Genomic DNA, 23,739 nt, shown 5'->3' with positions numbered 1-23,739 from the left:
TTATGGGCCACAACTGAATATTTCATCGCCACATATCTTGGAAATTAATGATGGACACAAATTCCTTTGTTTTTGAGTGATTTGCACCAAAGTTTGTTTTCCTGCCTGCTTCAGGAAATGTTGGCTTTGGCAGCCATTTTGATGAGTAAGCCAATTGACACTTTTGAAAATGTTAGCAAACAGGGTCACCTATAAGTGTAATACATTTCTCGATAGATATATATGTCCGTTATAACAACACCATCGATGAAATTTCATGAAAATTGGCATGTGTCCGAAGGATTTGTAAGTGATTGTGTGTATCACGTTTCATTATGTTCAGACCATTACATCACAAGATACTGGCCATAGTCAATATGGACCACACCCTCAAATTTGATTGACACATAACTTTTAAATGGATTGAGCAGTTCTTGTGGGAAAAAATAAATATAGCCACGAGAGGCGATCATTAGGGTCCAAGCAGAGTCACAGCGGTCACAACCAATGGTGGAATTAGAAGTGGTTCAGCAGTTTCAACAGGAGAAGTATGAGGTGGAATGGTAGGAAATATAAAAGAGTGCCCTCTATGTACAAAAAGTATTGCCTTAAGAACCATTATAGTGCGCTATTTTACATAGCCTCTATGTTTTATCATTAATCAGTTTGTTAAATCTCATGAAGATCAGCCATTCACACTAGCAAATATGGACTGCTGAACTTTGATTGCCTATTTGCAGCCATTATTCTGAAGGGAGTCATTTGATATTTCATGACTTCTTAGCTTAAGTAGCAAAATAACAACCACACAACATGAGATAGAGCCTTAGAGTCAACAGTGGCCACAACTTAGTTTCATTGACCCATAAACTTTGAAACACTTTGACTTTTTAACAAACTTGGTCTTGATAAGGCCCATTACATTTTGTTGCAATCTGATGAAGTGCCCAATACAAATGTAGGGGGTGTAAATTAGAAGTTCTAGGGCCATTTGCTTTGGGGAATAACAAAGAATCAGAGGAAAGAAGCAGCTTTGTTCTAACCAATGCGGTTGCTGAGATGAGCCAGAAAGTAATTGTGCCTATAACAGCGCCCACTTGTGGCTGATTTCTTTCATATTTGGTATCTTCTATGAGTCTAAAGACATTTAAAGTAAATGTCGAATATAGGCTGCAGAATTTTGACTGGCCAATTCGATTGGCACTTTTGGAACTGTAGGCAAATCGGTATATATAAAGTATAAGCCTTTATTTATTTTTTAAACACAAAGATTTGGCGAGCATCTAAAGAATGTCTTAGTGATTGTGGGTTAGGGTTCAGGCTCTGGGCTCTTTAAAGCGCCTAGAGACAATTGTATTGTTATGGCGCTATATAAATAAAATTGAATTGAATTGAGGTTATAAAGTTTTTAAGTAACCACTACATCAGAAGATATAAGCCATAGTGTCAACTTAGTTATGAGACTCACCCACACATTTGATTGACGTATACTATTGAAAGGGGTTGTCAGATCAGAATTATTTTTAATACATTTTGTCCGCATGGTCTGAAGATGATGCATACCAAGTTTTGTGAGAATCGGATCATCAGACCAACAAGTTTGATTCACTTTCACTTGTGATTCTTTGAAAATGTCAGGAAAACCTATGGCCCCCGAGATATGAGCAAAAACATCAATTTGATTGTAATAGTGCCCACTACAGGCAAAAAACTACAGGCGTGTGCGACTTAAGGGAGAAAAAAGGGAAGACTCAGAACAAATACAACAGGGATCCATTAGCTTTCTGCTTGGACCCTTAATAAAGTAAATGTAGGTCAACCAACCTATACTTCTGAAGTGTGTTTGGAGAGTTCGGATAGAAAGCTGTGTGCCAACTGTGCATCCCTTCGGTGGGTCCGTCTGGCAAGCCATATGATACAACACAGCCAACTGTCCAGATGTGCTTCCCTAAACACCAAGGGCAGCAATATTTAATGTATGTGCTTTTTGTATGTGCTCCAATGTCACAAAAAGCAATAATACACTGCAAACATAAATGCAGATATAACTATAATTAGTAGGGAATTCATCTGACAGATAATCCTTGCAAACCTATGCCTACAAACATGGAGTAAAAGCAAATCTCTCATAAGCATTTGAAAAAAGATATTCCATTAGAACTTTACTGCAATTTTGTTCATCGGCTAGTGCAGGCTTTCCATGGTTGGTACAGTCAATAATGATGATAGTCCATTTCATGTTTTCTCTCAGTAAAAACCTCACAGGTACTCACATCCTTAACTATGACCTAGAGTTTTCCAAGTGAGCAATAAACTTTGGCAAAGCAAGAAACATTGTATTGACAATACTAATGATCGAGTTGCAGAGTGATTGCAACTAGCTTTTCTCTTTCTGGTGTAGCAGCCAGTTCAACAGTAAGTGAGATGTGCCTCCTGAACTAAATTAAGTGACTGCTATTCAACAACCAGTTTGCTCCAAGGTCAGGCCTCATTCTAGCAGCAACACACACTGTGATACATACACTGCATAGCGTGCTAGTCTGCCAAAATATAGTTGGATGTAAACAACAATTTCCTCTACCACAACATGCTAATATCGCTAACCTCTGATTACCTGAGTGGAACACAACTGTAACTTTGACTGCAGACCAGCTACACGAGGGACAGTAGGCACAGCTGAAATGGCTTCAGTGATTCAGTGATAACATGAGTCTCTATAAAATCATCACCAAGGAACACTCTGGAAAGATCTACAACCATTCTCTCATTTTACTTTGAGGTTCTTTAAGAGTGTTTATAAGATGAAGTTCATCTTAAAGACATTTAAATAACAAAAAAATAGTTTTAACGGTATTGTGGATCCTACAGCAAGGACAATAACTTTCTAGAAAATTACCTCAGATGTTAATGTTGGCTAAAAAGGTGTGCTTATTTAACCACTGAATCGCGGGGCTCATTGTTTTTCTAAAACTGTTACTACAAATATCTGCATGCCTGGTCTTTTTTATCTCTTTCTCCTCCATTCGGTCAATAGTCTCCCACCACTCGTCAAACGTCATCCCACCCAGCAAATAAAAATTCACAAAAAAATCTGCCATTCTCTTTACCTAGGTTGCTTGCTACATTGTAACGTCTTTTTTTCTTTTAAATATTCCATGCGCAGTAATATGGAATGTTATCATAGAATGTTATGAGGACAACTTGTAAGGTTATGCTGGATTTTACAACGGCTTTTAGCCAATCATTTGAACAATCAGTTTTAGAAGATATTTTCAATACTTACATTTCCCCTGTCTGCAGTTTTGCCACGGACAGTTGGTATTGATCCCTCTTTTAGGAAAAGTTTCGCTGCCAATCCAATGTTGTACTGAACCAGGTTGGAAAAAACACAAAGTGGTTAACACACACGTACAGGTTTTTGCCAACTGTAGTTGGGACGTTGCCATCAAAAATTAACTATCCTCTGAGGCTCAGGGCCGATTCAGCGATGTATTGGTCTGTGCAGTCGAGAGTAGAGCAGTTCCCGAGCTCAGCGCTTAGCTTTAACATAATACAAGCGAGTCCAGCGCTTGCAAGAAAAAAAATGGGCCGTCACAAAGGTAGTTCTCAAGCCGTGCGTGGGTCAGATACTCTGGCAGTATAATTCAAATGAGCCTCCCATCCAGATGTTGAGGAAGAGAGCCAAACCTGAATGGCTTGTTGAATCACATGTTTTCTAACCTAGGCAGCCCCAAGAAACTGAGAGGGCTTTCAATTTAAAGGGGGTCAGTGCGTTGGGAAAAAATGATCTGGATTGTGAGTTAATAATAATAATAATAATAATTAATTTTATTTGTTGAGCACTCTTCATTCAAGCGGAATCTCAGAGTGAAAATTATACGTTTTTAGGAAATGCAGGAAATAGGAAGTAGGAAATGCCTTTCTGAATAAAAAGGTTTTTAGGCCAGTCTTCAAACAGTATAGTGTCTGTGTTGCCCATAAGTGGGAGGCTGTTCCACAGTTGTGAGACCTCTGTTCAGTTTGGTTTGATGTTGGGGTACAGGCATCAAACCATCAGCTAGGTCGCAGAAAATGCCTGTAGATCAACAAACACACTCACTGCCCATTCAGTGGACTACTTTCTGCCTTATTTTAATTTTGTCCAGAAAGTCTTCACTGATTAGGAAATGCGTTTTGTTTTCACTGGCTACTGGTTATGTACTTTAAGTCTTTTGAATGGATTTCCTTTTGACAGTCGCCCAATTTTTTCTTGACCCAGTTGTTGAAATTGCCAATTTCCATCCATAGATGTTAAATAGTACAGATACCTTACTGGAAAATGACTCAAGTAAAAGTAACAACCCAGTCATTACTTAAAGTAACAGTATGCCACAATTATACTTCAGGATCAGGGTTAGGATAAGCAGTTTTACCTTAAAATAACAGGTTGAAAAAAATTGGGGCGCTACAATGACTTTTAATTAGGGATGGGTATCGTTTCGTTTTTTTCCGATACCGGTACTTAACCGATACTTTTAAAACGATACTGGTGCCTAAACGGTGCCAGAACCGATACTTTTTTTTTTTTTTATTAAAGACATTAAAGGCTTATTTATTGCCAAGGCAAATAGTTTTCTTCAAATGTAACAATATATTAACTGTTTAAGGTATACTATAAATACAAATAAGTACAAAACACTTGGCTTCAAACCTAATATTAACTTTTAACAACTGTTTACAGTATACTTAAATAAATATAAATAAATACAAAACACACTCTGTACACATACTTCACACTTCAGTAATTCTTTTGCAGAAATATGAGCATATTTGCCTTCAGAGTAAAACGAATATTATTTTGTTTGCATTTATTTAAACCCACTGGTTTCGTGAATGTGTAGCCTACTTCCCCTTTAATAGTTTAGGTTCAGGGCTGCTGGCATTTCCGTGTAGTCTTCAGTCTGCGATTTCTGATCTGCCTTTGCCTCTTGCCTTCTCTCCCCCTTTACACGCAATTTTGTTGTTGCATATGCTGCACGTCGCGTTGTTTGAATCTTTTTGTCCGAAAATACAGCCACACTTTTGATCGTTTACCTTTCGGCATTTTCTCCGTTATATTGATGGGTAGCTCTGTTTGTGCTTGTTCTGTGCAAGGCTGCCTGCTCTTCGCTGTCATTAGACTGTTGCAATGTTATTGTAGCGTCCGAGTTAGTGCTCTCTTAAGAACTCACACTGAGAAGGAATATCTTTGGATGAGATGGTAGCTCTCCGTTTAATAAAGCGTATCCAACTTCTGCTTAGAACAACCACACTCATCTTGAAACCGAAACCACACACAAGTCAACCCATTACCATGGCAACTCAACACAAATCCCGTTTCCACTAATCCCATATGGAATGCTACGTTATCACCAATGAGCGTGAGCGACACAGGCGAGTGTCTACATTGGGAGATGGAGCAGTTTTATATGTGCCCCACGAAATCTGTTAGCAACCCAACAAAGTATACAGATCGTACTCAGAAAGATCTACGCCACTAACGTTACTTCTCGTTAGCTATCGCTAGTTTTGTTAGATTATTAATCTTTTAATAAAAAAAAATACAAAAATCGGCACCGAAAGGAAGCACCGAAAGGAAGCACCGAAATCTGCGTTGCATTTTGGTCTGGGTAGGTACCGGTTGTATGGAACCGGTGCCGTATTGATACCGGTTCTCGGTACCCAACCCTACTTTTAATATGGAGAATCGCCTCCGTGCCATTGCTATACCATGGTCCATAGGCTTATAACTGCTAAATGTAAGATTGCCTGACGCCGCCCGGCTTTCTACTGTCTGCCGAACTAGTAAGTAGCTTATTTGCCGTCTTGCTTTGTCTTGTGTTGCACTTGCTTGATGTTTGACTGTGTTAGGACAGTTGTAACTAGTTTGTCATAATGCCAAAGTCAGCACATTTAAAGAGATTTTGTTAGCGAATAGCAATTGATCCGGAATGCTTCTTGAAAAATGGCCTGTTCATCTTCAAAAGAAGTTGGTTCTCAAAATTGCGAGAATTCAGTCTCGCTCTTCTTGGGCTGAAGACCATGAAATACTTTCAGTAACATGCACAAACATCCCTTGAACAATAACGTTACTAGCAGCTATCTTGCTCCACACTGCTACATTACTGTTCTGTACTTTAGATTGTCACCATCCTAACTGGCTAGATAGATACCTCGACAGAGAAGGAATAAAGAATACGAATAAATAATCTTTATAGGTTATTATCTAGCTTGAAATATTATATACAGATCTTACCCAGCTGTGAAAGAACATGACTAGTTTACAAGGTTGTGCTGGTGGCATTTAATGAAGAGGTCGTGAGGTTTCTCATTTTTGAATGAGACCTGTATGCTTTTGCTTCGATTATTGTTGTGTCCCCTTCGTTGTTGATCTTAATGTTTTGGATATGTCCTTCCACTGCATATTGCAGTCCATTTTGCCCTGATCTGGAGGATATCGCGGAGATATTACTCCAAAAAGAATCACTGACAGATATAGCACTTGTCCTCGTCCTAGCCATGCTTTTGTGTTGACAGTCCTAGGATTTTTGTCCGACGTAGCAACAGTAACTAAGTAACTTTAAGGGGGCTTTTGAGAACGGTAAAAAGCGCATTAACGTGTGCTATGACAGCTGATTCGCCAAACCTGCTTGCAGTCTGTGTTCTACTACAGTCCCCGAAGATGATTTGATTTTGTAACAAGTAACGAAGGTTTCACAGGAAATGTATCGGAGTAAAAGTATCAGTTTTCTTTGCAAAATGTAGCGAAGTAAAAGTAAAAGTCAACAGAAATTTAAGTAGTAAAGTAAAGTACAGATATCCAAAAAAACGACTTAAGTACAGTAACGAAGTATTTCTACTTCGTTACTATACAACACTGTGTACTATGTACATTTTCATATAATGCTGCCAACTGGGTTATATGGAACTATTAAGTACTATTGAAACTTTGGTGTTGCCTTTTTGCTGTGATGAATTTTTAACTGAATTCTCTCTGAATTCTTTGGAAGTTAACAAAAAGGCATCTACATGTAAAACACAGCTAGTAATGCTAGCTAGTAATGCAACTGTTAAGCTTTGCATACAGATTAACAATGTAAGCAACATGACAGGAGTGAGAGTAGGCTTGGTAAAGGATATCCCTATGGCAGTGATGCAGCCATAGGCCAAGTGCCAAAGGGGATCACAGCCGTGGTGATATTCTCTCATCCAAATCTCAATAATAATATACTTAATAACTAAATAAGTTATTATGCATCATCCAATCAGAAATCAATCAATTGTTTCAAAGGAACTAACTGCTGTGTAATACATTATATTATATGGCCAGGTGTGATGACACTGCACCCAATCAAATGTATAATAGGCCTACACGCGTACTATACTGGAAGTACGTGTCTGTGAAGGGACATAAGTAGATATGTGTACACAACCTACATGTTTGCCAGCTTATTAAGTGTGTGTGTGATTGTGTGTGTGTGTGTGTGTGTGTGTGTGTATAGGGGCCCATGTACGGGTGCATGCTTCTGGGTGTGCATAGCAGTGCATATGAGCTCTTCCAGTGTAGTGCATCTGTGTGTGTGGGAGAACACAGCACTTAAAGTAGGTCAGCGCACTGCCAAGGCTGTGTGCATGTACTGTACTGGGGTTAGGCACTGTGTGGAGTTGCCATGGAAACAAGCAGTTCCATCACTCTGCTAAAGGAGCTCCAATCATTGATAGACAGACCGGTCTGGTCATAGAAGCAAACACAAACATACAAACACATAAACAACCTACGGCCTCAACCTACACAGACATAGACATACTTGTACTGAGGTGAATTTACTGCTGTGCAGTTTCATCATTTCCTTCCCTGTCTTTAGAGCAATGGTGAACTACAGCCAGAGACCATCCTCCAAAGCGTTTACTCTAATCCAATTTACAAATTTAGCAGATGCCTTTATCCAAAGCAACTTAGAGAAAAGATACCCATTTTTCTTAACCGACAATCGGTTTAGAATCGACAATAGGTTTAGAATCGATAACGGGTTTAGAATCGATAATCGGTTTAGTATCGAATCGTTGACCTCTGAATCGGAAACGAATCGTGAGGTGCCAAGAGATTCCCACCCCTACCATTTTCATCAGTAGCCCATGTGAGCTCCCATTCGACCCATGATTGCTCTATCCACAGGAACAATATATATAAGTAATATACTAACACATAGTAAAGCTAGACTCATCAGTCATTCATTGCACAATTCATGAAAAAGGGTGTTGGCTGTTGAATGTAGTAAATGTCCGTGTTTCATGACCATATTAGATCACATAACAGTAGTGCCAATATCAAAGCATATAGACAAAGTAAACTTGCATTAGTTTTACTGGAAACAGACCTTCAGAAGCTTACAACATTAAGCACACAGCTTTAGTTGCTGGACAAAGACTGGTTGGGATGCCCATGCAATTTAATCTATAGTATTAGCTCAATTGTCCCTGCCATGACTAACTCAATGTCCACTGAGGTACGATCCTAACCAGCTGAGGGCTTTCCCTTTCATTCCCAGTTCGGACAGCGTAGAGAGGAGGATGCCATGGTTTGCTGACAATGGCAGACAAAGGCTGCTGACAAATCTAGTAAAATTAGAACTGATTCTACTCTCAATGCTTCAGTCTCAATTCAATTCACTTTGTTGTATTTATTTGTATTTTTTTGTTTTAGAAGAGATTTCTATTTTACAGAAGAGATTTTTTTAGGGCTGGGCAAGTTAAAAACGTTAATCTTGCGTTTATTCATCAATTATTAACGCGTGTTAACGCAGGTTTTACTATTTTGCTCAAAGGCTTTTATTTTGTAAAAGTCTGCAGCGAAACAGGATAAACCAAGGATATATGTCTCGAATATATGTCTCTGAATATAGACTGGCCTTCGACCTTGTGCTTATGGCCGAATCACAACCGTGGGGATATAATTTATTAACGCCACTCTCATTCCTGTCATATTGCTTAGGTATGTGCTGGAAAAGACAAAGGGAGGAGGAAAGATTAAGCGACCAATTATTTCTCCAAATGGCGCCCTGTGCCAAATAATGCTTATGTGCAAGATCAGCCATTGTAGTCAGTTCAGGGAGATACCAATTTTTTTTTTTTTTTTTTAAATTAGTAAAATGTTCTTCTAATACCATAGCATCTTTATATGTATTTTGACAAACATATTTGCAGTGTTGTGAAGATAACGTTTACAATACAGTCTTTAACTGGATCTGTAATTTATACAGTGGTGGACGAACTACACTAACTACGTACTTAAGTGAAAGTATAGATACCTGGTGTAAAATATTACTCCAGTAAAAGTGGAAGTATGCACTTTGAATTTCCACTTAAGTAGAAATATAAAAGTATTTGCCTTCATATATACTTAAGTATTAAAAGTAGGGATGGGAACCGAAACCCGGTTCTTGTTTAGAACCGGTTCCTAATGAGCCGAATCTTTGGAATCGTTAGCCAAATTCAAAACCGGGTCTGTAAACGGACCTCTGTGCCGTTTGCGCATGCGCGAACTCTTCCTTTAAAAAATCAGACCGCAGCACAAATGGCAACTAGACAGAAGCGATCTAAAGTGTGGCTTTATTTCACTCGAACAAATGCAAACATGGTCACTTGTAACGTCTGTAAAACATGTATTTCGTCAAAGGGAGGAAGTACATCTACTATGAATAAGCACTTGAGCACACAACATGGTATTAAATTACAAGATTGTCATGTTTTTGATGCCTGCAGCAGCTCAACTAACGACGGCGCTTCATCCCTAACTTACCAAGGTAAACTCCTCAAAATGTTTTTTCATAACGGTGTTACTCGTGTGTTATCAGCAAACGTTTGCGTTGTCGTGTTACCCATAACTAAACTTAGCATTTAATTGCTTAACAGAATGGGCGATGTTGGACATTGTCATATAACGTAGGCTAGCTTAGCTGTAGAATCTTCTATTTTCAGCCGTTGGCTTGAGGCAGAGGCAGTGCTTGCCTCCCCTCTGTTGGTTCTAGAAAGTTTGCTGATAACACACGAGTAACACCGTTATGATAAAACATTTTGAGGACTTTACCTTGGTAAGTCAGGGATGAAGCGCAAAAGACTCGTTTCTCTTTCCATATCTAGGGAGCTAGGCAACGCCATTATTAATGGAGTCTTTTGCGCTTCATCCCTGACTTTCTCTCCCTTTCTCTCTCTTCCTTTCTTTCTCTCCTTTTCTCTCCCTCCATTTCTTTCTCTCTCTTCCAGTAGTTAAGTTTTAAATATACTGAGTGCCTAGTTTGCGACTCATCTTTGTTCAAATACGTATGTGAGGCATTGTGTGCATGATACAAGTAAGTATGTTTCAGTACGTTATTGTGTTTGTAGTGGGTTCTACATTGCTATTAGAAGCGTTAAGCATAATAGTTCGCAATTAGCCATACAACCAAGCAACCTACAAGAAAATATACAGTCCTTTAGTTTACTTAATAACAAGGGCTTCATGTCAGATCAGAAAATTCAACGATTTTGTTAGTGCCATTTTATTGCCAGATTTAGTTTATCTCAAGAGTGCAATGAGGGAGGGGTTTAGATTGGACTAACTTAAACTAAACCTGGATGCGTAATGTTCCAACAATTATGAGACATTTCCTGAGGTATATCTGCTCTGGAAAAGAAAGATCAGTAGGTAGCAGAGGAAGGGTTGTATAGGGGTTGTTTGCTATTTCACTCATTCACTCATACACTCTATACAGCAGTGGTTCTCAACCGGGGGTCCGCGTACCCCTGGGGGTACGTGAAGGTAGTCCAGGGGGTACTTGAGATTTTTAAAAAGATATATTCAAAATAAGCCTCCATTCAAAAATCATTTAAAAATACTTATTATACGGCTCTTCAGAATGTTCCAAAATGTACGTTGATTTGTATGGGCCATATGTGGGTTAAATGTCTGCGTTCGCAGGTTTGTAATTCCTAGATATTAACTGCTGCGGAAAGTTTATCACCGCTGTCATTGGCAACGGGTTTTTTGCTTCTAATTCACCTTGCATATCATTAAGCAAGTAACGTAGTTAACGTAATGGAAGGTCATTGAAACTTGAAGTCAGAAGGTGGATTGCTCAGCATTTGCGTGCAGAACTATTTTTTTCTTAGCAGAAATCACAAAATGCCAACAAACTCATTCAAAAGAGGTATTCTGGAGGAAAGTCTTCTATCGTTTTGGCAAGTAACTGTATAATAAGCGCGATGTTTTTCGCAAAAACATGGGAGCTGAACACACACAACTGCTGCTGCACACAGAAGTGCGTTGGCTCTCTCGAGGGAGAATACTCAAACGGCTGTTGGAATTACGATCTGAAGTACAGACCTTTCTGATTGAGCACAGATCCCCCAATGCCACACAGACTGGCTTGCAAATATATGCTATCTGGCAGATATATTCAGCAAACTGAACGAACTGAATATGTCTGCAGGGAAAGGACATCAGCATTTTAAACCTGTATGACAAGGTGGGAGGCTTCCTGAAGAAAGCAGAGCTGTGGAGAAGAGCCTCTGCACAGGGGGATTTTACCTGCTTTGGTGCAGATGGATGATTTTCTCTCTAGTGAGGATGTGGACAGAGCTCCAGTCCAGTTGGTCATCGTGGGACATTAGACCAATTTGATTACATTTTTTAATTTTCAATTTCCTACTTTCCTGACATGGAGGAGAAATCTACACAGCTGGATTGGGTGAAAAACCCATTTCTCTTGTCCGAAGCATGTGGAAGCTCTGTCACTAATCAGGAAACACTCATGGAAGTGTCATCTGACCGTGGACTCAAGATGAAGTTTGCCACATCCACACTCACACAGTTTTGGATGTGTGTGAAGCAGGAGCACCCTGACCTGGGAGAGAAAGCTTTGGAGCAGTTACTACCCTATGCCTCCACATATTTATGTGAGGCCTCCTCCTCTGCAATGACTGTGATCAAAACAAAGCAGAGAAACAGACTGTGCCTGCAGAAGAGCTTGATCATAGCAGTTGCCTCCTTGCCACCAAGACTGACAAAGATTTTCAGCGAAGCACAAGCACAAGTTTCTTACTAAAATGTAATTGCAAACGCACTCAGTTCAATACAACAATATTCAATGTTCAATCTTCAGTGCTGACAGTTTAATAAATCAGACAATGATGGCATAGCGCTGTGTATAACATTTTTTTCAATCAAAAATGCTTTGCGCTGGTTAGGGGGTACTTGGCTGAAAAAATATTTCACAGGGGGTACAATACTGAAAAAAGGTTGAGAACCACTGCTATACAGTATAGATGAGTGAAACAGCAATCAACAGTGCTCTGCAATGTCAATGTAGCTTTAGAGTTGACACTCTCACCACATATGCATTTAAATATTGTTGTTTTATATTTAGTGGCAAGAATGTCTGTTTTTTAATAAAAGTTTTTGGTTATTTATGTAAACATTCTGTTTATGGTGTGTGCAGCATTCTAGAAATTTATATAAAAGAACATTAATGTAAAAAACCCGTTTGTGCTCTTTTTTCACCCCTTACCCAATAAGAATCGATAAGAGAATCGATAAGGAATCGAATCGATAAGCAGGAATCGATAAGGAACCGGAATCGTTAAAATCGTAAAGGTTCTCATCCCTAATTAAAAGTAAAAGTACCTTAATGAATTATGGTTCTAATGGCCTTTTATCATTTTCACATCAAAGCTCCGGCTCAATCAACTGAAAACACTAATGCCAATCTTTAAATAGTGTCTTACATTTGTCTATTAAATAGTGCAACAAACATTGAAAGCTATCTATTGCCATTAGGTAAGACAAAGTGGTTATGAAATACAAGAGAACAACTTTTTAATTTTACATTTATTTGGAACTTAGTTGCACATTTAATTATAAAAAAAATGTGGAGTTAAACATAAGCTCCTTTACTATATCACATCTGTCTGTCTGTGTTACCCTTAAACATAAACATTGAACATACATCCTGATTTATGTTTCAAAGTACGATAAATACCATTACAGGAACTTGTTCCACAAAATCAGAGAATGTGGTGTTATACTAGTTTGTGCTGAAGACTAATGATAAATACCATTACAGGAACTTGTTCCACAAAATCAGAGAATGTGGTGTTATACTAGTTTAGCTGAAGACTAGTGATAGCAGTGATATTCCACAGCCCTAGGTACAAAAACAAAACACTTGACCTCAGATCAAACGTGAAGAAAGAAAATGTCATTACAGGAACTAGTTTTTGCATAAATTGCACAAAATTAGAGCATACCAGTCTGCACCGAAGACTGTAAAGAAGTGTGTAGTGATACCTTTACCGAGGGAGTCAAGAACTGCATGATAAAAGTTTGCGACATCGTGTGCCCTGATAAAAGGCAAGCATTTTAAAATGTGAGCCTGAGCAGAAACACCGTTGATTGTGCATGTTTCTTACAAATTTATGTAGCGTTACGTAGGCTGTTTGAGCATAAAACAGCCTCAAACTGATGCAGAATTCAACGTAGCTCACGCTCAACGAACGAAACTTAACAAACCGAAAGGACTTTAGAGCAAATAGCGCTAATCCTGATTGGTGTAATTGTGAACTCACTTTGACCTTTCATTATTTGATTCGCTTTGGTATAAAGGAACGAGAGGTTTTACTAAATGTAATGGAGTAAAAAGTACGAATTTTCACTTTGACATGTAGTGGAGTGAAAGTATAAAGTCTCACAAAATAGAAATACTTGAGTAAAGTACAGATACATAGATATGTTACTTAAGTAAAGGAACGAATTACATTTACTTCGTTACTGTCCACCACTGAATTTATACACATACGAGAACTCAAGAGCACATGTAGCTTTCCTTTGTAGCTTTGAAAAAACAACTGAAACTTTCAGAAGTACAAGGTTGCACATAAAACCTCTACCACACTCTGGTTTACACAAAAATTTCCTCTACTAACATTTCATGCATGACATCCAGTTTATTAACACCAATCTTACAGTTTACCAAGTACTCAGATATCTCTTTGGTAGCCATTGGAATTCCCTAATGTATAGTTAGCCATAGGACAGTCTATGGCACTGTTTTGTAAACTTACATAAAAAGCTCTGAGAATAATAATGCAGATTCAGCAGGCAGGCAGAGTGGGCTTCACATTTATACTTTTTTCCACTTGCCACAGTGGTGAGATGGTCGAGCAAATCTCCCCATCACTGGCAGATATGTATCTGCATTCAAATCTCCCCATAATTTGCAGATATGTCTCTGCATTAAGTGGTGAGATGGTCGAGCAAATCTCCCCATCATTGGTAGATATGTATCTGCATTTAGTGAGATGGATCTTAATTGGCTGCCCTATCCTTACCTCTGGCCGGATGTGTCACATGGTGAGCCTTTCCTTTTGCGGGACTCTAGGGAGACCGGTTCAGGGGTGCCGTCTTCACTGGCACTCATGTTGAGCTTCAGCACACCTATTCAAAACAAAAATAAAATGTTTAAAATGTTTGTATGTTTTTGTGTTCACATTACTGTTTGGTTTGAAATCACTCATGAATATCCAACTTATATTTTCATTCACCAAAAGGTGCAAAATTAATAAAAACTACAGCATGACTGCTTCTTCACTAAATCGTTCTTCCATGTGAAGCAGTGCTTCGGGTCACTGGCCTGTTGTTAGATGAAATTGGGCCCATTTGAAGTGCCCTGAATGCTATAAAACGTTCATTGGGAAATGGAAAACAAAACAAAATCACGCTAACACTCATCACAAATACAGTAGTATTGCAATGAGATATAAAATGGAACACTAGCTCCCATGTTGGTTCCCTCTACTGAACGTGTTCATTCTTAAAATACTGGAACATTTCCCTACATAATGTGTGCTTACCAGGCAAGAACCGTCCAGGTTTAGCTAGCTAATGTTAGAAAGTTGAAGGTCTTCTAAGCTAAATGTAATGTTTCTAGACAACTCTATGGGATAAAAGCTAATGCAACTATCATTTAAATTGGAGTGTGTAGTTTATTTGAAGTTAATACATTATCAACATGTCCTAGCCTACGCATCTGTCTCTCACGCTTCAGATGAAACTTTAACATCTCATCTGATTTGACATTCCTCAAGGTAAGGGTAAAGTTAAATATCAGGCATTTAGAAGACACTTTTATCCAAAGTGATTTAAACAACCGGCAGCAATCTAGAATCGAACCCCAGGCAACCACTGACATGATCACTATGTTAAATGTTTTTGTGACACTGTGCAAACCACGGTTAGTTCTTCACAATTAACAATGCCACCTAATTTCATATCATGCTATCCCTAGTCCCAAGATTCTTCTCTGTGATCCAAACACCTCTACTTTGATTTGAATGTAGCCTGCTGTGCTATGCTAAGGCTGTGTCCAGACTGTCAGTCAACATCAGACTGAAAAGATTTATTAGCATATGTAGCATCATATCATATATAAGTCTGAACAATCAAAACTCACGCATTACATGTTCGCATGCACATCACATGTACAAGGAACATGCATATTTGGTAGCGGAGGGGGCAGCTAACAAGCAGTGCAAGCCAACCTCATCGATCTCTGCCATTGTCTCCTTACCTAGACATCGTCATTCACAGGGTAAACTAGAAACATTTATTTGACATTGTTTGTCTGCATTACAGACATAAACTTTTATGAATAGAAAATAAAAACAACTTTTATTAACAGCAGCATTTATCAACAGATAACATCACCTACTTTTCCTGAGAGTGAATGAACATTTTTGAATACTTGCAGAAATAAAAATATAAAATAGTGTAGTGCACACAGTAGCAGAATCCGCTAACGGAGGTAGGAGCATGTGTTAACGTAGCTCAAAACACTTCAGATAACTCTTCAGGACAGAGCATAGATCTCTCCCATCACATTTGTGAGATACATCCGTTCCAGAAATATTTTCGTAGACCACCTCAGAGGGTTTTAAACACTGCAAAGCTAGCTTAGTGCATTGAAACACAAACAAACACACACACACACACACACACACACACACACACACACACACACACACGCTAACTAATGTTATTATCATTTTCTCACTAAAATGCTTTTTGCCTTTCCTTTTTGGTCTTTTGTCGGGATTCCAGCTCTATCCAATTATACATTAAATTACTAATCTTAAGTGCCATGAATAGTATCGCTCACCTATCAACATACACTGGGTTGGATATAGTTTTAGAAATCAATCTTGATTGAACTGGTCCTTTAAAAACAGGGAAAGGCTATTATTGAAGTCAGGGCAAATCACAGTCAAAAGAAGGCTACAAAAGTTTCAACCTAAATTTAAATCCTGTTATACTCCAAGTCCTCTGACACAGGTTAGAGGTAGTGAAGAACAACTGTACATCAAGGGAGTTGAAGTGGAGAGCTGAACATACTTGATCTATGGCTTCAGAATGGCACTCATGGGTGGCTTCAGGGGCTGGGATCCTCTGCAGTAGGAGCAGGAGCAGGAGCAGGAGCAGGAGCTCAGGTCAGGTGGGGATGGGGCTCCAGGGCCATTCCATTCCCTTCCCTTCATCAATCACCATCCCACTGTTAACATGAAAGAGCAGTTGGCAATGGCATCTGACTGCAAAGACAATACAGATTGGAAGAAAACTAAGCCAATAATGCTAACAAAATCTAGTCAAAAACATGTCTCAATTTATTTATTCAATTCAATTCAATTTAATTTATTTATAGCGGCAAAACAATACAATGTACTAAAGACGCTTTATGGAGCACAGGGTCTGAACTAGGGCTGAACGATTAATTGCATTTGCGATTAAATTGCGATATGGTAAAACACGATTTTCTAAGTTAAGATGGAACATTTTGCACACAGTGATTAAAGCAGCATAAAAGATCAATTGCTAATCGCTAACGAGGTGCTATAGGCTCAAACTAGCGCCCCAATTTTTTCAAAGCTGTTATTTTAAGGTAAAACTGCTTATCCTAACCCTAAACCTGAAGTACAATTACTGCATAAGGCCACTTTAAAAAGTGCATTCATTGTGTTTATACTTGACTTTGTTTAAATTACTTAATACACTGTGGCAAAGCTACTGATTTGTTTCTGTAATGAGCAGTTAAATAAAAATGTAAAATGTGGGAAAGAATATTTCACACTTAATGTATCTTATATTGTGTTGGTCATATTTAAATCATTCAGTACGTTTTGTTGTAAAAAAAAGAGGATAAAATGAAAAAAAAAAAACGCCTATCAAATCGCAATCGCAATATTTTGGGGAAAAATCGCAATTAGATTGTTTTCCCAAATCGTTCAGCCCTTGTCTGAACCCACTTAGAGCAAGCACAATGGCGACAGGGCCAAGGAAAAACTCCCTGTTAGTCAGGAAGGAACCTTAAGCAGAACCACAGCACATAAAGCACCTGGCCACCCTACTACATGTTTACTCCTGACAATACAGTACATTCATGAAGTATTCAGACCCCTTCACCTTTTTCACATTTTGTTATGTTGCAGCCTTACGCTAAAATGTTTAAATTAAAACAATAATTCAAACAAAATCCCATGACAAAAGGCAATTTATTAAAAGAGGAAAAAACGAAATATCACATTGACATATGCAGACCTTCTGCTACGACACTTTAAATTTGGCTCAGGTGCCTCCCATTGCTCTTTATCATCTTTAAGATGTTTTTAAACCTTGATTTTTTTCCCTTTTCACCTTTTTTGTAGTTGATTTAGAAAGACAAACACCGGTCTAAGGTCTCACAACGGACAAAGCCTGTCATTATGATCATTTTTGGTTAAATTAAATATAAGCACACATAAAAACCTATTTTCAGAGCTGTTGAGATATTGAAAAAAAATAATAAATAAAGAAACACACAGACAGCAACCACAGACAGCAATTATTTTATTAGTTAAACGCTGAAACTATGTGTCAGATTTTCATCTTCATATCCAATTTTAAATCTCTATCTGTCTGCAATACCGCTCGCGGCCACTACTTAACTTCAGCGCTCTCACACTTGCCATGCGTACACAGTATTAGAAAGCACACGCAGCATCTACTGTTTGGGCAAACCTGGATACAGGGCTGTTAACGATGTGTTTTTCGCCTGGAAGTCTCTAGAAATCTGGCACCTTATTCAATTTCAAGTTCAATTTAAGAATCCTCCTGAGTACACTTTAGCTGTGTTCAGAGATATTTTCTGACTATGGTCTTCCGAAGTCCCTAAGGAAACAGTTAGAAAATGAAAAAATGTTTTTTGTTTTTTTTTGGAGATCGACAGGGAAACGCGGCCCACCCCAAAAAAAGTCTAGGGTCGGCAGTTTTTTTTAGGGTCGGTCGGGAAACAGGAAACACACACAAAAAATCCTAGGCCTTATTACTTTCAATATGCTATTCACCAATGCCACCATCTGAGTCAATCCACTTTTCCAGCCATTGTTTATCTCACAACAGAGTTCATGTCAAAACCAGACGCATTCGCCTCAAACCTTACTTAGCACAGAATGTGGCACTAGCACATCCCCACCTCCTGCTGACCTACTAACAGACGGTGTCAGAAACGTGCTTCGCTTAACCCTTAACATTGTTGCACCCTGGCCCCCATGGTACACTGACCAGACCAACTACTTGAAAACTAGAGACAAAATGTACTCCACCAAACTTGAGGTATTTCGCCTGGCCTGGAAATATAACCTTGTAAGTATTTTTTTAAATTATTTTTTTAAAGCACTGATTGATTGAAAAAAAAAAAAAAAAAAGGTTTCTAACTTCCTTTCTTCCTAGAAACAACATCCCGGACGACCTCCAATCTGGCTTTAGAGCCCGTCCCATCACTGAAAAGGCATTAGTTGAAGTTCTGAATGATCTACTCATTGTATTGTTCTTTAGGCCTTAGTACTGCTTTGGACACTATAGATCATTCTATTTTACAACAGAGGCTTGAACACCATGTTAGTATTTACTTTATCCTTGTTTAGGTCCTACATTTGTGACTGTCTTCAGTTTGTACATGTCAACAATGTGTCATCCAATTGTACAAAAGTAGGTTTTGGAGTTCCCCAAAACGTAGGCTAGTGCTTGGAACCCTTCTTTTCTCTTAGTACATGCTACCCTTAGGTGCTGTAATAAGGGAGAACTTTCATTTCTCTGCTGATGACACTCAACTGCACCAATCCATAAAACCTGATGAAATTGTACAACTCCCTAAGAGAGAAGCTTGCCTGAAAGATATCAAGGCATGGGTGACTAACAATTTCCTGCTCACAATTCAATAAATAGCTTCCAACTAATACAGAATGCTGCTGCTAGCACACTTACTAGAAATAAAAAATATGAACATATCTCACTTGTCCTTGCCTCTCTACACTAGCTCCAAATCAAAAACAGAATTGAATGCAAAGTACTCCTTCATACAAAGCTTTAAATGGCCTACGTCCAAATGATCTCAATGAATGAATTGTACCCTACTGCCCACCTAGACCCCTTCGCTCCAAGGGTGCAGGTCTTCTGTAATTCCAAGAATATAAAAAAATCTAAATTAGAGGCAGAGCCCTCTGCTTTAGGACTCCCCTTATGTGGAAAAATCTTCCTTTCTCCTTCCAAGAAGGGAATATCCTTTCAAACTTAGACAAAAACATTCCTCGGAAGTGCATCCTACAGAGACCAGTGTTGAGACTTCTGTGTACATCGATTCATAGGATGCAATTGCCTTGTGTGAAGATGGCAATGCCAGATGGTGTTCCTTGGAGGAAAGCAGCGGGCGAGAGGGAGCTAAAGCCTGTATGATGGAATTCAGGTAGATCGGTGCAGACCCAGCAGACACTCGTATGTAAGCATTTTAGACTTGAATGGAATGCATGCAGCCATGAGAAGCCAGTGCAGGGTAATGAGCAGCGGACTGACGTGCCCTTTTTGATTCATTGAAAACCAGATGCACACCAGCGTTCTAGAACATCAATAGGGGTTTCACAGTGCATGCTAAGAGGCGGGTAAGAAGAGCACTGCAGTTGTCAAGGCGTGAGATAACCATAACCTGTTATAAAATTAAAGATGATGCCCGTCCCAGTGAAACCAAAGCACCCACGTGTGTGTGAGAGACAAAATGATGATGATAGCTCTGATCACGAAGAAGCATTTACACTGGCATGCCTGAATACAGAAACTTCAATGCAGAGAATTAAACCTTTCGAAGTCAACGTGGAAGTGAATAAAAAGAAAGTAAACTTTGAAATAGACACAGGACGCAGTCTGAGCATTATGAATTAAAAGAATTTCAATGAGAAAATAAAAACACCCCAAATTAAATGAATGTCTCTGAAGTCATAAACGGGAGAGAAAACAAAGTAGTGGGAGTTTCTGAAGTAAAAGTGAACTATGCTCAGCAAAGTTAAACATTGCACCTAGTGGCAGTGAAGGGCACTGGACCTAGCTTGTTAGGTAGAGGCTGGCTAGAGGCTTTAAAGCTCAAGTGGGATGAAATCAAACATGTAAAAACAGAGGCACACAAGCTACAGGAAGTACTATCAAAGCATGAGGAGGTTTTCAAGCAAGAACTAGGCATGTTAAAAGGCATTAAGGATGCCCGTCCAAAATTCTACAGGCCCGCTGGGTTCCGTATGCCATGAGAGCGAAAGTAGAAGAGGAGATAGATAGGCTCCTGAAAGAGGGCATCATATCACTAGGGATGCACCGATACCACTTTTTTACAAACCGATACGAGTACGAGTATTTTTATTTGTGTACTTGCCGATACCGAGTACCGATACCGATACTTCCAAGATTTGGTTTCCATGAAAGATTTTATTTTATCCTCTGCAGGTTATGTCAAGCCTATTAGTACAACATTAACAGAAGGCTATCCCGAGCCAAAAATAAACAGAGCTTTCTGGTTTAAACAAAAAAAAAAAGTCAATATCATCACATTAGACAAAATGTAAATATAGACAAATGGCAATTTAATTTGCTGCATAGTTAACAACACAGTCTGCTTAACAAAAAGTGAACAGAACTATCCTGAATAAGAACATGAGCCAGTTCAGTTACAAAAGGATCAACAACTCTCTTCCTCCCCTTCTCTCTCTCTCTCTCTCTCTCTCTGTGTGTGTGCGTGCACGTTTTTTTCTTTTGAAAGACGTCAGTAAAGATTGGTTGCTTTGGTCTCTTGCGCTACTGGCATGAGTGAACTTTATGTGCTTAGCACTATGGTGCGTCTTCAGATGTTTAATCAAATTGCTTGTGTCAAACGAAGTACTTTCCTTTCCGCCCCTTGACACTGTAACAGTGCAGATATTACACTGTGCCTTACTTAGGGCCAATAGTTTTCCGCGTCAAAAAAAAGCAAATTCCGTGTCACGTTTTTGGTAATTCCGTGATTCCGCGTCAAAAAAATAAAAACAGCCGTATAATGCCTTTCCGCACGTTAACTGTATGAAAAACTCTGTTGATAGTGATGTTGCCTAGCAACGCTGTTTGCGTGCGTGTGCAGCACCCTCAGTTAACATACTGTCGAGTTCAGTTTGTCGCTAAGTAGTTGACCATACTGTGCCTTATACATTTCCAATGCGTAAATCATCATTGTTCGACCTGTATGTGAGGCATTATGTGCATACTTAATGAAAGTAAGGGTTTTCATGAAGTTGCTTCTGTGATATATCGTGTATTAAATACCAAATTTTGGGCTACCTGCTCGTGCTATTAGTAGTGATTAGCATGATGCTAAGCGGAGATTTAGCTATGTTCTGTTCTTATGTTGATCCGCTGTAATAAAGATGGGTTCAATCCTGTTAAGATTTCGACTGGATGAGATATGAATGAGATCCATGTTGCCTAGTGTAATGTCCACTATTATATGTATCTAGTAATATTAGTTGTGTAATTGTTATTGTGTAGCAATAACTCTGGTAATGTAATTCAGTGCAGTGCTAATTAGTCCCCATAAATTAGACTGCTTGGTAACTCAGTGAATAATACGTGCCCTTCTTAGATTGTTGTTTGACAGCCATCAACACAACAGAAGACTTAACATTTTTAGTTTTTAATGCGATTGGGAAGAGAGTGCGTGACTACCGTTGAAAAGGGGGGCGTGGCCGGAGCAGAGTTCAGCGCAGACGTGACATTTTCTGACTGCTTTTGTTCTTTAATTAATGTTTGTTCATTGTTGCGATCGTTGTTGAGTTTATTTGAAAGAAATTCAGTCTTACAGGGTAAAATACAGGGGGTTTTGGGCGATTTTGATGCACAAAATTATGTTTCCGTTTGAAAAGTTGCAATTCCGTTTTCAGTGGTCCATTCCGTTTCAGATGGTCCATTCCGCGTATTCCGTCCGTTTTCCGTTTTCGCGGAAAACTATTGGCCCTACTTACTCCTGTCATAATTTATCTTAAAATTAGTCTCAATCGCCGTTAAGGCAGCACAACGGTATAGCGATTTCTTACTGTTTTAGGGAAGTTGTTTGCAACCTAGCCAACATAGCTATCACAATAACATTGCAAATAAGTTAACGCAAGAGTACTTTATATTAGCATCAGGCGGAAAAACGGAAAAAAAAACGTAATACTAGCATCAATGTCCAAGAGTGTTAAAACAACCTTGCTAACATCGCTAACGGGATATCTTGCTAGCGGCTACTTGCTAGCAGGTGTTTATGACAAACTAGCAAGTCAACAAGATTCCTGAAACACAAGACAAGGCAGACGTCCTCTTTTACCCTCACATGTCCTCCTTTAAGAGGAGAAAACAAATACATTCCCGTCCCCGTCAATCAACCGTCGCAAATGGCAATAATATGTTTTAGGCGCAGCGTCGCTAAAGACAGTAGGCTAGCCCCTACACTTTGCCTATGTAACAGCAGTTCTAAGTTAACTGCAAAACATAAAATAGCCGAAGATAGCACTTACCTTGACTGGAGGTCGTACGTGTTAAGTTTAAAATCTCTAGCGAAACCGTTAGCTTACGCAAGCCACCTCCACACATCGTATCCAAGCTGTTATTGAATTGATTTAAACTGCAAGTTCAACCTCAACTTATCTGTCTGCAATACCGCTCTCGGCTTCTATGCAACTCGGCGCTCTCACACCTGGCAGGCATAGACAGTAGAGGAGAAGAAAACACACGCGTTAAGACGCAACACTGGGTATCGGTTTTTGGTAACGGTAATTTAAAACGAGTACGAGTATGAGTATTTTAACGAAGTATCGACCCGATACTGGTATACTTGGATGAAAGAACAAGAAGATGCATTTTGTTTGTCTAAACAGCTGATGAAATCAACGAAAGTCCTGGCTCACTATTCAGCAGACAAAGAACTTGTGCTGGCATGCGACGCCTCACTGTACGGAGTCGGCACTGTGCTGTCACACATCATGGAAGAGGGAAGTGAAAAGCCCATAGGCTTCATGCCACGCACGCAGGCACCAGCTGAAAAGCATTACTCACAGCTCGAAAAGGAGGGGTTAGCCATCATATTCGGAATCAAGCGATTTCACAAATATATCTATGGACGAACATTAACAATCAGCACTGACCACAAGCCATTGACCTCGCTTTTCCACGAAAAGAAGCCGGTGCCACAGATGGGGTCACCAAGAGTGCAATGGTGGGCAATACTTCTGAGAGCATACGAGTACAATATCGTGTACAAGCCAGGCAAAGACCACGCAAACGCAGACACAGTGAGTAGGCTGTCACTGCCACTGCCACACACCGTAGAGGAGGATGACACAAGACAGGTCCTC

At 39.2% G+C, this 23,739-nt stretch overlaps 1 protein-coding gene across 2 annotated transcripts in view; it reads right to left on the bottom strand.

Annotated features, from left to right (window-relative positions):
- The window catches only part of ncoa1 (nuclear receptor coactivator 1), a 62,064-nt gene that overhangs the window by 33,826 nt on the left and 4,499 nt on the right, over nt 1–23,739 (bottom strand). For both annotated transcript variants that reach the window (XM_080832498.1, XM_080832497.1), the window contains exons 2-3: nt 16,421–16,577; nt 14,362–14,467 (exon numbers count right to left, since the gene is read on the bottom strand). In XM_080832498.1, coding sequence (XP_080688624.1) covers nt 14,362–14,450 — 89 coding nt within the window. In that variant the 5' untranslated portion in view covers nt 14,451–14,467; nt 16,421–16,577. The remainder of the gene's footprint in view (nt 1–14,361; nt 14,468–16,420; nt 16,578–23,739) is intronic.

The sequence above is a fragment of the Sprattus sprattus genome (assembly GCF_963457725.1).
Source record: "Sprattus sprattus genome assembly, chromosome: 2".
In the NCBI taxonomy this organism is placed as follows: Eukaryota; Metazoa; Chordata; class Actinopteri; order Clupeiformes; family Clupeidae; genus Sprattus; species Sprattus sprattus.
Note: the sequence above shows the minus strand (reverse complement) of the source record. Positions and strands in the feature narration are given on the sequence as shown.